This window comes from Macaca nemestrina, chromosome 18 (assembly GCF_043159975.1).
Source record: "Macaca nemestrina isolate mMacNem1 chromosome 18, mMacNem.hap1, whole genome shotgun sequence".
Lineage (NCBI taxonomy): Eukaryota > Metazoa > Chordata > Mammalia > Primates > Cercopithecidae > Macaca > Macaca nemestrina.
In genome coordinates, this window is record NC_092142.1 from 47,094,329 (window position 1) to 47,107,921 (window position 13,593).

Genomic DNA, 13,593 nt, shown 5'->3' on the forward strand with positions numbered 1-13,593 from the left:
TGAATTTGCAAATGGGACCCAGGAAGAGACATGAAGAGATCACTGCATATATACAAGGGCTTTTCAGACCTCCCCTCTCATTCCACCAATCACTTACTAATCTCAGAATCCACTCCTTAAATCTTTCCTAATAAAATCGCTGTCTTAAAGCAAGCACAAGGAGACAGATCTGGGCTGGACTCCTGTCTCCTTGTGAGCCAACTTGCAATAAAAAGCTTTTCTTTTCTCAAAAACCCAGTGTCAAAGTATTGGCTTCTAGAACGTTAGGCAGTGAGCCCCTTTGCTTAATAACACCACTAATATCTATATTCCAGAGAATTGCTTCCATTCTTCACTTGATTCTATTCATTCTACTACTAATAATAATATTAATTAAATGTTCTCCTTTTTTTTCTTTTTTGTTATAGATTCTTCTGCCTACTTCCCTCCTCCCACACGTACTGTGTGGGAGGTACTGTTATGGCTCAATGCTATATAAAAAGTAACATTTGGCCGGGCACAGGGAGGCCAAGGTGAGTGGATTGCTTGGGCCCAGGAGTTTGACACCGGCCTGAGCAACATGGTGAAACCCCGTCTCTACAAAAAGTAGGAAAATTAGCCGGGCATGGAGGCACATGCCTGTAGTCCCAGCTTCTCAGGAGGCTGAGGTGGGAGGATCACTTGAGCCCAGGAGATCAAGGCTGCAATGAGCTGTAATCATGCCACTGCACTCCAGCCTGAGCAAGAGAATGAGACCCAGTCTCAAAACAAAAACAAAAACACAAAAACTTACATTCCAAATCAGGAAATCTTTAAAGAACAATTCACTAATGTTTTCTAGAATTACAAGTCTGAATCCCTTATAAAGTGATTTGCTTTTAACTTTCACCTAAACTCCTTCTAGTTTCTAGGACGTGCCCTAGTGGGAGTCTTTAAAACTTTTAAAAGTATTTTAGAGAGCAAAAATTGGTATAGCCACTCTGAAGGGCAATTTTAAAGTATCTTTTAAAATTAAAAATTGCACAAAACTCTATGATCTGGCAATTTCATTTTTCTGTTGAGAAACATTCACACATGTTAGATGAAGCACATACAAGGATGTTCATTACAGCACTGCTTACACCAGCCAAATGCTGGAAACATCCTACAAGTTGGTGGAAAAGGATTTAAAAAGTCCACCCCAGGCTGTGCTAAGTGGCTCACATCCATGATCCCAACACTCTGGGAGGCTGAGGCAGGAAGATTGTTTGAGGCCAGGAGTTCAAGATCAGCCTGGCAGCATAGCAAGACCCCATCTCTAAACAAAATTAAAAATTAGCCAAGCATGGTGATGTGTGCCTGTAGTCCTAGCTACTCAGGAGGCTGAGAGACGATGATTGCTGGAGCCCGGGAGGTCAAGACTGCAGTGAGCTATGATGGCACCACTGCACTCCAGCCTGGGTGATAGAGTGAGAACCTGTCTGAGACAACAACAAAGTCACCCCAGAAGTAGTAGGTAATCTTGGGTCCTAGAGCTAAATTGTCAGAGCTCATGCCCCAGTCTTGTCATTTACCAGCTGTGCAACCATAGACAAGTTACTCCACGTCTCTGTGCCTCTGTCACCTCATCAGTGAAATGGAAATAATACTACAAGCTACTTTCTCATACTGATTTGAGAACGGTGCTAGATAACGCATATATAACACTTTATTCGGGTACATCGAAAGTACTGTAATTATGATTCAGCATCACTGAAAAAAATAATGATATGGTTTCGCTGGGTTCCCACCCAAATCTCATCTTGAATTGCAGCTCCCACAATTACCATGTGTTGAGGGAGGAACCCAGTGGGAGGTAAGTCATGGGGGCAGGTCTTTCCCATACTATTCTCGTGACATTGATTAAGTCTCACAAGATCTGACGGTTTTATAGCGGGGAGTTTCCCTTCACAAACTCTCTCATTCTCCCTTGTCTGCTGCCATGTAAGACGTGCCTTTCACCTTCTGCCACAATTGTGAGGCCTCCCCAGCCACGTGGAACTGTGAGTTCACTAAGCCTCTTTTCCTTTATAAATTACTCAGTCTTGGCCAGGCACGGTGGCTCACGGCTGTAATCCCAGCACTTTGGGAGGCCAAGACAGGTGGTTCACGAGATCAGGAGATGGAGACCATCCTGGCTAATATGGTGAAACCCCGTCTCTACTAAAAATACAAAAAATTAGTCGGGCGTGTTGGCAGGCGCCTGTAGTCCCAGCTACTCGGGAGGCTGAGGCAGGAGAATGGCGTGAACCCGGGAGGTGGAGCTTGCAGTGAGCCGAGATTGCGCCACTGCACTCCAGCCTGGGCGACAGAGCGAGACTCTGTCTCAAAAAAAAAAAAAAATCCCCCAAAAGCTATGTTCTACATTTTCTATTGCAAAACCAACAGGAGGACACTATGTAAAACATAGTACCATTTACATAAAAATACACAAACACAAAATCCAATGCTTTTCATGGGTAACTTGCATGTGTACCTAAATGGACTTTTGTTTTTGTTTTTGAGATTGGGTCTCACTATGTTGTCCAGGTTGGAGTGCAGTGGTACAATCTCGGCTCACTGCAACCTATGCCTTCTGGGCTTAAGCCATCTTCCTTCCTCAGCCTCCCAAGTAGCTGGGAACACAGGCGCATGCCACCACGCCCAGCTAACATTTTGCATTTTTGGTAGAGATGGGGTTTCGCTCTATTGCCAAAGCTGGTCATGAACTACTGAACTCAAGCGATTCATCCAACTTGGCCTCCCAAAGTGCTGAGATTACAGGTGTGAGCCACCGCATCCAGTCAAATGTGCTTTAAAAGGTCTGAAGGACAAAAACCAAGTTGCTAATGGTGCTAACCTCTGGCATAGGGGAAGAAACTAGGCCTAAGGCAACTTCTATACTATTTTATTTTGTTTCCAAGGAGAATGTATTCAGATCTTTTTAAAAAATTAATTTTAGTGCAAGAGAAAAGACAAAGAAATGTTTTTAAGTAAAAAAAAAAAATTTTAATTAATTTAAAAATAAAACATAGGCTGGGAGCTGTGGCTCATGCCTGTAATCCCAGCACTTTGGGAGGCCAAAGTAGGCAGGTCACCTAAGGTCAGGAGTTTGAGACCAGCCTGGCCAACATGGTGAAACCCCATCTCTACTAAAAATACAAAAATTAGCCAGGCATGGTGGCATACACCTGTAGTCCCAGCTACTTGGGAGGCTGAGGCAGGAAACCCAGAAGGCAGAGGTTGCAGTGAGCCAAGATTGCACTATTGCATTCCAGCCTAGGCAACAATAGGGAAACTCCAGCTCAAAAATAAATAAATAAATTTAATTTAATTAAAATGTATAAGCAATTGCCTAGAAATCCTTACTTCAGAAATTACTTCCATCTCCACTCTCAAATAGACCACTTTGTTTTACGCTTCTATGAAGATGTTTGAGGAAACTGGATTTTGCATACAGCAGGTGCTCAGAATACCCAGAAAGGAACCAAGCTAGGCCTTAGCACAGGGTTCCTTAGTGAGGCAGGTGATGGCAAGGGTTGAAGACCTGGACTCTGCAGCCAGGCACCATGTCCAAATTCAGACCCCAGCACTTAGCAATCACATGACCTTGTACAAGTTACCTACTCTTTCCTTGCCTCAGTTTCCTCCTTTGTGACAATGGGGACAATAACAGAACCTGCCACACAAGAGGGATGTTAGAGAACTGATCAAGCCAATGTAAGTAATGACTTGGAGCAATGTATGGCTAAGAGTGAGTTAGCGGTTGTTACAATGACTTTCCTGAGATAAACAGGGAGATCTTTTAGCTGTCGGTCAAGTGCAGGAGAACAGTGGAGCTCAAGGCCTAATAGAAACTAATACTAATTGTACAGCTTACACGTGTCAACCACTACTCCTTGTCTACATGCTTTATATGTACAAATTCACTGAATCCTATGAGACAACAATCCTATGAGGTTGGTTCTATTATTATTCCACAGCTTCAGAGAGGCTGAACAAGTTACCTAAGGCCACAGAACCAATAAAATGGTGAACAATAATAACCATGATGATTCCAATAAATACGTAATGTTTGTCAGTGCTTGCATTTATGGAGCCCCTCTACTTGATGACAATGAATAATTCAGCAGATTTTTTTGGAACATCTGTTCTGTGTAATTCAGGTGTTGAGCCTTCTGAGAGACAGAGTGGTGAATCTGAAATGGTTTGTGTCTTTGAAGGGGGCTCATATTAGTAGGGCAGCCAGATTTGTGCAAAAAGCACTGCAAATGCTTAGCAGGGAATGCCAGTAGAGGGCTGGGTTTGGAGATCCTGTCATGGAGGAGAGGAAAACTAAACTGGGTCTTGAAGGATGAGTAGGATTTTTAAAGGGCTGGGAGTAGGAGTGACATGAGCAAAGTCACCAGGAGGTGGACGTGTCCAGTGTATTTGAGCACTGAAGGTTAGCCAAGCCTAGATGACAGGAGGAAGTAAAGCTAGGGCTAGAGGAGAGGACATGGGAAGAGATGAGGCTGGAAAGGGGCTAATGCCAGATCACAAAGGGGTTTGGCTTAAAGGAAAGGAGCCAAAGCAGTGTTGCCTTTTCCAAAAATTAAGGTATCTGTTTCAATATCAAAGTAACCCACAACCCTTGAGGCAATTGGTAAACCACAGAAAAATAGAGATATCAAAATGAAATAGATGAAATCCCAGTATCCTCCATAACTATAGGTCATAAGTTGGAGTATCTTCCTCCATTTCTGTCAATGCTTGTGCGTGTTATGCTGTAAAAGAAAAGCAAGAGTAACAATGGACAGTAACAATAACCAGGCAGGTGAAAGGATTCCTTTTTTGCAGATAAGGAAATTAAAACTCTGAGATGTTACCAAAAATTGCTTTTCCCAAAAGATTTCCCTAAGCCATCAAGTCTTCCCATACCCTCACCCTCAGGTTGGCTTAGGGGATGCACTTTCCAACATGCTTCTACTTGGGATTTGTGTCTTTTTGTTAAGGGGCCTATTCCCAGGGTCTAGAACATAATCTGGCTCAGAAGAGGCCTCAGTAACTATCTGGTGTGTGTATGTGTGTGTGTGTGTTTGAGACAGGGTCTCGCTCTGTCACCTAGGCTGGAGTACAGTGGTGTGATCATAGCTCACTGCAGCCTTGAACTCTTGGGCTCAAGTGATCCTCCTGCATTAGCCTCTCAAGTAGATGGGACAACAGGTACACACCACCATGCCTGGCTACATTTTGTCTTTTTTTTTTTTTTTTTTGAGACAGGCTGTCACTCTGTTGCCCAGGCTGGAGTGCAGTGGTGTGATCATGGCTCACTGAAGCCTCAACCTCCCTGGGCTCAGATGATCCTCCCACCTCAGCCTCCTGAGTAGCTGGGTCTACAGACATGCACCACCATGCCCAGCTAATTTTTTTATTTTTTTGCAGGGTTGGAAGTAGAGATAGGGTCTTGCCATTTTGCTCAGGCTAGTCTCAAACTCCTGGATTCAAGTAATCTTCCCGCCTTGGCCTTCCACAACTGGGATTACAAGACATGAGCCACCACAGATGGTTGATTTTTGTTTTTGTTTTGTTTTGTTTTTTGGTAGAGACAGAGTCTTTCCATGTTGCCCAGGCTAGTCTTGAACTCCTGACTTAAACAACCCTCCTGCCTTGGCCTCCCAAAGCTCCTACTTGTTGAATGAATGGATAAATCCTCTCTAGTCTCTGAATGTAAGTGGCATTTCCTGCATTATTGTTGACCTGCTTTCATGACACAGAGGCAATTGTTGATGGTTATCCACACTCAACCTAGGAATTCTTTTCTTTCTCTTTCTCCTTCCTCTCCTAACCCCCTTTTCTCCCTCTCTTGGCCTCCAGGGCAGTGATGTCTGGAGGAAGCGTAGGGAAGCATGGCCTGGAATAGGCAGTCCCAGCCGCTTACCTCTCCTGAGGTGATGTGTATTAGAGATTTAAACTGGATGAGCTTCTCAAAGGCAAAGGAGGAAACAGCTGCTCGGAACCTGATGGCTGTGCGCTGGTTGATGATCCAACTGCAGGAGAGACTCACAGACTTCAAACATTCGGAGAGAAAAAGGGCAAAGCAGAGTCCCACTCCAAGGACAACATTCCCCGACTGCTCTTCTGAATATTCCAGGATTTCTGGTATAATCAATGTCTACAAGGAAATGGGAGTTTGGATCATTCAGACTGCCCCGCCAAACACGTTTGATGTTTTGTTGCTGGAAGAAGGGTTGGGAGGTCTGATTCATGCTGTGGATTTGTTGAAGGATCAAAACTGACTAAGCACAATCCTGCCCTCAAGAAGCTTAAGGTCCAGTTGGAGGAGACTTAGGAGTTCAACTGACCCAGTTCTGAAATCTTAGGTGGTTGTCCTCATCCTGACAGGAGACAAGGGGCACACACAAAAGAGTGATTTAGGAGTTAACGAAGTGGCTTTACAAAGGTGTGGGCAGAATATAGGAAATCCAACAAGGCCTGGTGGAGCACCATGGAGCTGGTGACAGCAGGGAACAGTGGCCTCCTTTGACCTAAGGGGCAAGAGCAGGAAGAGGTTCCAGGGCCCAAAAGGGGTGAGGCGCGCAGAGAGGGTCTGGACAGGAGCTCTGATCACCAGCCTCCAAGGACAAGGAGGGAGGCCGCCCAGGGAATACGTATCCTGACCTCATCTTCTCCCTCCTTCCAGTCTCCTTTTGGAATCTCCCACTGGTCAACCCTAACCAGAAGCCAGAGGGCAGTGGGGGCTCATTAATGTGATCCACACTAGGGGTACAGGGCAGGATGGAAAATGACGGAGAGTGGATCTAAAAGACCCGGCACCTGTCACCCGACTCAGTTATCTCCATTCTGTCATAGACTGCTGTTTCTTCCTGACCTACATTCACCTCCCCTGAGCTGGTACCAGTGCCTCAGTTTTCTTCTGGGAAGATTCCCATCTCCCCCGTTGGTGCAGTCTAGGCTGGACTGTAAATCAAAGTGCCCCACTTCTTCTGGCCAACCAGTGAGCATGTGACCCCAGTTGGCCAATCAGACTCTTTCTCTCATATGAGCCTCTTGGGCTGAGGAACTGGAGAATGATGGGAGATAAAGCCCATTCATCCCAACCATGGTACCTGGAGAAGACCATTATTTCCTGCTACCGACATTCCCAGAGTTGCTCAGCCATTTCTCAGAGGAGCTAACATGTTCTGAGCCAGGCCATATTCTAAGTGCTTTATATACTTATCTCATTTGATGTTACCCTATGAGGCAGTTCTCCATTTTACATGCAAGGGTTTCCATAAGGTCTACACTTGAGGGTGCATGGGATTCCATGGGATTCCATGAGGAAACCAAGGCACAGAGAGCATGACTATATTGCCCGAAGTCACCCACCAGCTAAGTGGCAGGGACATGGTTTGAACCCAAGCAGTGGCTACAGGGCCACTCCTTGGTAGTTAGCTACTCCTAACCACCATGCTCTACCGTCCTCAAAAAGTCTTCACTTTCTAGACAGCAACTGAAAGACAAATGCATCTCTAACTCACGGCATGGACTTGAACATGCCACCAGTTCCATTTCTAAACCTCTGAAGCCTAGAGTCCCCCAAACCTCACCAACTCTGCCACTTACTGGCCCGAGTACACTGGCAATGCAGAAGCAGACACCCAGAAGTGCATCGAAAATCATCCTTGTTCTCTGGAACCTCAGCATCACCAGAAACACTGAAGCTTTTTCAATCCCTCGCCTTGAGACTTCTTCTTCCCAAAGGCGGTGAAGCCTTGAAAAGAGGATAATGGAACTAGTGGAATCTCTTTGCATGTGACATCCAAACATCCTAGTTCTTGCTAGCCAGGAGTTTTGTTGCAGAAATTTTCAAACATAACAGAATAGAACAATGTAGTAATCTTCTGAGTACTCATCCCCCTTCTTCCAGAATTAAAAATATTTGACATTTTTGTTTCATGTCTCCTCCCTTTGACTTTTGTTTCCTGGAGGATTTGAAGCAAATCTCAGTCATCATATCATTTTATCTGTAAATGCTTCAGTATGTATCTCTTTCAGATAAAGTCCCTTAAAAAACCATAGCAACAGGGCCAGGTGCAGTGGCTCATGCCTGTAATCCCAGCACTTTGGGAGGCCAAGGTGTGTGGATCACTTGAGGTCAGGAGTTCGAGACCAGTCTGGTCAACATGGTGAAAGCCCCACCTCTGCCAAAAATGCAACAATTAGTTGGGTATGGTGGCATGAGCCTGTAATCCCAGGTACTCAGGAGGCTGAGGCAGGAGAATTGCTTGAACCCAGGAGGCAGAAGTTGCAGTAAGCTGAGATCATGCCTCTGCACTCCAGCCTGGGTGACAGAGTGAGACTCCATCTCAAAAAATACAAAAAACAAACCCACAACAACAACAAAAAAAACATAGTAACAATAAAAATAACACTACAGTCAGGCGCCTATAGTCCCAGCTACTTGGGAGGCTGAGGCAGGAGAATGGCTTGAACCTGGGAGGCGAGTTGAACCAGTGAGCCGAGGTGGCGCCACTGCACTCCAGCCTGGGTGACAGAGCGAGACTCCGTCTCAAAAAAATAAAATAACATAACAGCAGAGTAACAATAATTACTTAATGGCATTTAATGCCCAGTCTGTATTGAAATTTCTCTAATTATTTAAACATGTCTTTATAAAGTTAGTTTCTCTGAATCAAGATCCAAACAAGGTCCACACATTGCATCTAAAGGAGAAATCTGATAGAACTCTTGAGTTGCATTTTAATCTGTAAGCATTTCCCCTGGTCTGCATTTCTACGCCATTTATTTGTTGAAGAAACTGATTTTTATTCATTCTGTAGGATCTTACACACTCTGAACTGGACTGATTGCATCTCCACGGTGTTGTCTAACATAATCGTTGTTCCCCTGTGCTTCCTAATAAACTGGTCATTAGACCTAAGGCTTAATGAAATCCAGAATTCAAGTCATTTGGAAAAAAAATTTAAGAGGTGATGTAGTGTACTTCCTGTTGCCCCACATCAGAAACCACATGATGTCTGGTGTCCCACTTTTAGGAATGTTGAGGGGGTCAGTGGGTTAGGGTGTGTCAGCCTGCCTCCTTCATTTTCAAGATCTCCAACACTGATGACCACTGCCTAGCGCCACCTCCACTAGTGCTGGAAAAATGATGAGTTTTCTAATTCTTCCATTCCTTCTGTATTTAGTAGTTTGCGTATGTAGTGAGACCTCATCTTTAAACAAAAAACAAAAATGGAGTGATTGCAAAAGTGTTTGTGGACAGACATTGTGAGTAATGAAATTAAAAAGAGAATCAGTGAACTGGAAGAGAATGGAAGGAAGTCAGGAGATCTTGTACTCACAATGGTTAGAGAAGAACAAGCAAACTCACCTTGACTTAGCTGGTTACCTATTAAGCATCAAGTGTTTTTCCAGGTACATTATTATTATTGTTATTTGAGATGGAGTCTCACTCTGTCACCCAGGCTGGAGTGCAGTGGCGCAATCTTGGCTCACTGCAACCTCCACCTTCCGGGTTCAAGCAATTCTCTGTGTCCTTTAAAAAATGAATTTATCACCTCTTTCGTTTCTTGCAACAATCCTATGAAGGACCATGAAATAAACTTATGATCCATTATTTATTAAATTTTTTTTGAGACGGAGTCTCGCTCTGTTGCCCAGGCTGGAGTGCAGTGACGTGATCTCGGCTCACTGTAAGCTCCGCCTCCTGGGTTCACGCCATTCTCTTGCCTCAGCCTCCTGAGTAGCTGGGACTACAGGTGCCCGCCACCACGCCCGGCTAATTTTTTTGTATTTTTAGTAGAGACGGGGTTTCACTGTGTTAGCCAGGATGGTCTCGATCTCCTGACCTCGTGATCTGCCCGCCTCCGCCTCCCAAAGTGCTGGGATTACAGGCGTGAGCCACTGCGGCCGGCCAATCCACTATTTTATACATAAAGACACAGGGCCCAGAAAGGGAAACTTGTCTGATATCATAGTCAGTAAGAGGTGAGATTCTGACCAATATCTGGCATTATCCAAAAAGTATTTCCTGGAACCATTTCTTTTTTTCTTACCAAGTAAGTCTGAGAAGGAATGGGTCAAAGTTTACCCAGTTTCTGTACTCCATGTGAAAACATGTGCCTTCAATATGTTAAGTTGCTTTGTAAGCCTCCAACATCTGGCTATAATACAACATTTCACAAACTCCTCTGACTACTGAATGCTCTTTATGGGGAGGCTCTTATGAGACTATAATTTCCAGAACACATTTGGGAACTCATTTTCCACCTGGTATCTCTCATGAAGCAGCTAGAGGTAGGAACATGAATACAGGACCTTTAAAATCACATATTCATATTCTCCCACTTTTTGTCCTCATATTACCGTGTGTGACAGCTGGTACAAGAAATTAAATCATACAACTAGTTAGCGGTGGCTTGAGCATTGGGAGACTGGGCCACTTACCCAAAGTAATACTCAGTGTCACTGTCGAATGCCTGATCCAGAAGAGAAAATCAAAACGAACTAGAAGTGGTCATTTCTAAGTTTCTTGGGACAGGCGTGGTGGCTCATGCCTGTAATTCCAGATCTTTGGGAGGCCAAGGCAGGTGGATCACCTGAGGTCAGGAGTTCAAGACCAGCCTGGCCAACATGGTGAAACCCCATCCCTACTAAAAATACAAAAATTAGCCAGACATGGTGGCAAGTGCCTGTAATTCCAGCTACTTGGGAGGCTGAGGCAGGAGAATCACTTGAACCCAGGAGGCGCAGGTTGCAGTGAGCTGAGATTGCATCACTGCACTCCAGCCTGGGTGACAGAGAAAGACTCCATCTCAAAAATAAAAATAGTGATAAAAATAAAGTAAAAAATGATAAATAAATAACTTTCTTGGGTTCACAAACCTTTTGGTAAATCTGATAAGAGATGTGAATTCTTGCTCCAGAGAAAGATCTCCAGCCTGTATGTACAAAATAGCCATACCATTGTAGGAGATTCATGAACCCCAGGTTAAAAACCCTCACCTAGTATGAGGCCTCTTCCTACAGGAAGAGCCAAGTGGTCTGGGGTGGACCCTCCCTACCACCCTTAGGCATCTCTGGTCATCATCCCACCAAGAGATAGCCTTTAACTATTCCACTGGTTTGCCCAGCCCAGCTTCACCTTTGGACATTTTTGTCTGAGGCATCATGGACTGACAGTGGAGGGATGGTGTTCTCATCTAAGCGATTCCGAAAGCTCTGGATCATGAGCGGGGTGAGCCATGACATGGTGAGGTAGGAGAACAGACCAGCATCATCCAGGGGCTGGGGGGCAGGAAACCTAGTAGAGGGGCCACAGGGATAAGAATGAAGTCAGGATCAAGATTTTGCAAGGATGAATGATAACCATAGAGAAACACAACGAGGTCACCCAGATCTACACACAAACATGTTTTCATGACTCTTATTTGTAAGATGAAAACCATAAACAACAAAAGTACCCATTAACTGGGGAATTATTTAAACAAAAAGAGAGAAATTATGATCTACCCATACTATAAAATGCAAATGCAAATTCAGTGTAGATGTTTGGATTTTTTTTTTTTCAATAAGGTTTGTTTATATGTAGAACACAGGAAGAGTTCCAAGCAAGAGCCAAAAAAAGACCACTTGCAGATTAAAAACTCAGTATTGGCCGGGCGCAGTGGCTCACGCCTGTAATCCCAGGGCGCAGTGGCTCACGCCTATAATCCCAGCACTTCTGGAGGCTGAGGAGGGTGGATCACCTGAGGTCAGGAGTTTGAGGCCAGCCAGGCCAACATCGTGAAACCCTGTTTCTACTAAAAATACAAAAATTAGCTTGGTGTGGTGGTGTGCATGCCTGTAATCCCAGCTACTTGGGAGGCTGAGTTGCGAGAATCGCTTGAACCAGGGAGGCGAAGGTTGCAGTGAGCCGAGATCACGCCACTGCCACTCCGGCCTGGGAGACCGAGCACGATTCCGTCTCAAAAGGAAAAAAACAAAAACCAAAAAAAAGTATATATTTTTTTAACTTATATAAAAAAGGAAGGAAGAAAGGAGGGAAAGCAGACAAAACAGTATATACATTTATATCACACTGCTGATAGTGGTTGACATTGAAAAAGGAGTTGGAGTTGGCAAAGAAATAGGAAGAGAGGTTCTCATGGCTTTAATTCTTCTGTGAAACTTTTACAAACAATAAAATTGAATGCATACATAGTTAAAGATGATAAGGTATTATCTTTAAGAACGATTTACAAATACCAAAAATGATTAAATTAGGGTGTTGGGATTATGTGTCATTTTTCCACTTTTTTTTTTTTTTCAAAATTGCCTTTAAGGTTATGTGTTTCAGTGGGAAGAAAATGCAATTTGAAAAGAGACTTGAGGAGAAAGATGGGAAGATGAAAATGCCGAACTTACAAGATTTCTTTTGAGGGTAGGGGAGAGGGGCTATGACATCTTTTCTCCACCCTTTTATATCCTGTGTTCTCCACAAGGCTGGCCACATGCCCTTGCCAGGGATATTGGAGCAAGGAGTGGGTGAGGGGAGGGCAAGAGATTGTACTATTTATGATCACAAAAGACAGGACAAGACCTATGAACTAGTGCTAATATCTCAAAGCCCCAACAGAAACAATATATTTATCTAAGATTAGGTTACCCAGGTGAACAAAAGTACCAAGGTTCTTTTTTCTTGGTGGAGATAACATAATTCAGTATGGTAACAATGCAACCAGTATGGACAGAAGCTCAGAGTTTAAAAATGGGAAAACAAATGCAGTTTGTTGATAGATAAAAATCTTAGAAAACATGTTGAAGAGAAGGAGAAATCGTAAACACAAAATTAACTTTTGGTGATTAAACACTGAAGAGTCAGACTAACAGAGCGTTAAGATCTTGTCAATAAATAACAAATAGATGAGCGTGTGCATGCTTACGAGTATGATTCTGTAGGGGTCCCTGAAAGCAAGGCTGTATTAAGTTAGAAAGCAACTTGGTCCTAAATTATGAAGTATTCCTATGTTGCTTTAGTATTTATTACAATAAAAAGGGTTTGAAATATATTCTTTATGCATAAAATACCCTGCTAGAACCATTACTGCTAGGAAAAGAAAAAAACAACTCATATTAAATGGCTGTTTCTGCAATGGATGATATTTTAAATTGAAAAGTTCACTTTAAATTATTTTTACAGGGAAGACTGTTTTCAGCTATTTTTATATTGTACATAGTCTTTATGTAATCTACTAGCATACGTTTTGTTGACTGTTTAATGACTGGATATGTTCCACCAACTTTTGAAATAAAAACCAATGTTTTATACTTGCACATAGTTTTAAAGTCTATTAAAATTGGCCGGGTGCGGCAGCTCACATCTGTAATCCCAGCACTTTGAGAGGCTGAGGCAGGTGAATCACCTGAGGTCAGGGGTTCAAGACCAGCCTGGCCAACATGGTGAACACTGTCTCTACTAAAAATATAAAAATTAGCCGGGCATGGTGGTAGGCACCTGTAATCTCAGCTACTTGGGAGGCTGAGGCAGAGAATCACTTGAACCTGGGAGATGGAGGTTGTAGTGAGCCCAGATCATGCCACTACAATCCAGCCTGGGCAAAAGAGTGAGAC

The 13,593-nt window shown here is 43.7% G+C and overlaps 1 protein-coding gene across 1 annotated transcript in view; it reads right to left on the reverse strand.

Moving 5' to 3' along the window:
• The window catches only part of LOC105492227 (ATP binding cassette subfamily C member 11), a 63,586-nt gene that overhangs the window by 47,608 nt on the left and 2,385 nt on the right, over positions 1-13,593 (reverse strand). The window contains exons 3-5 of the mRNA XM_011759253.3: positions 11,126-11,284; positions 7,585-7,732; positions 5,897-6,130 (exon numbers count right to left, since the gene is read on the reverse strand). Coding sequence (XP_011757555.2) covers positions 5,897-6,130; positions 7,585-7,732; positions 11,126-11,284 — 541 coding nt within the window. The remainder of the gene's footprint in view (positions 1-5,896; positions 6,131-7,584; positions 7,733-11,125; positions 11,285-13,593) is intronic.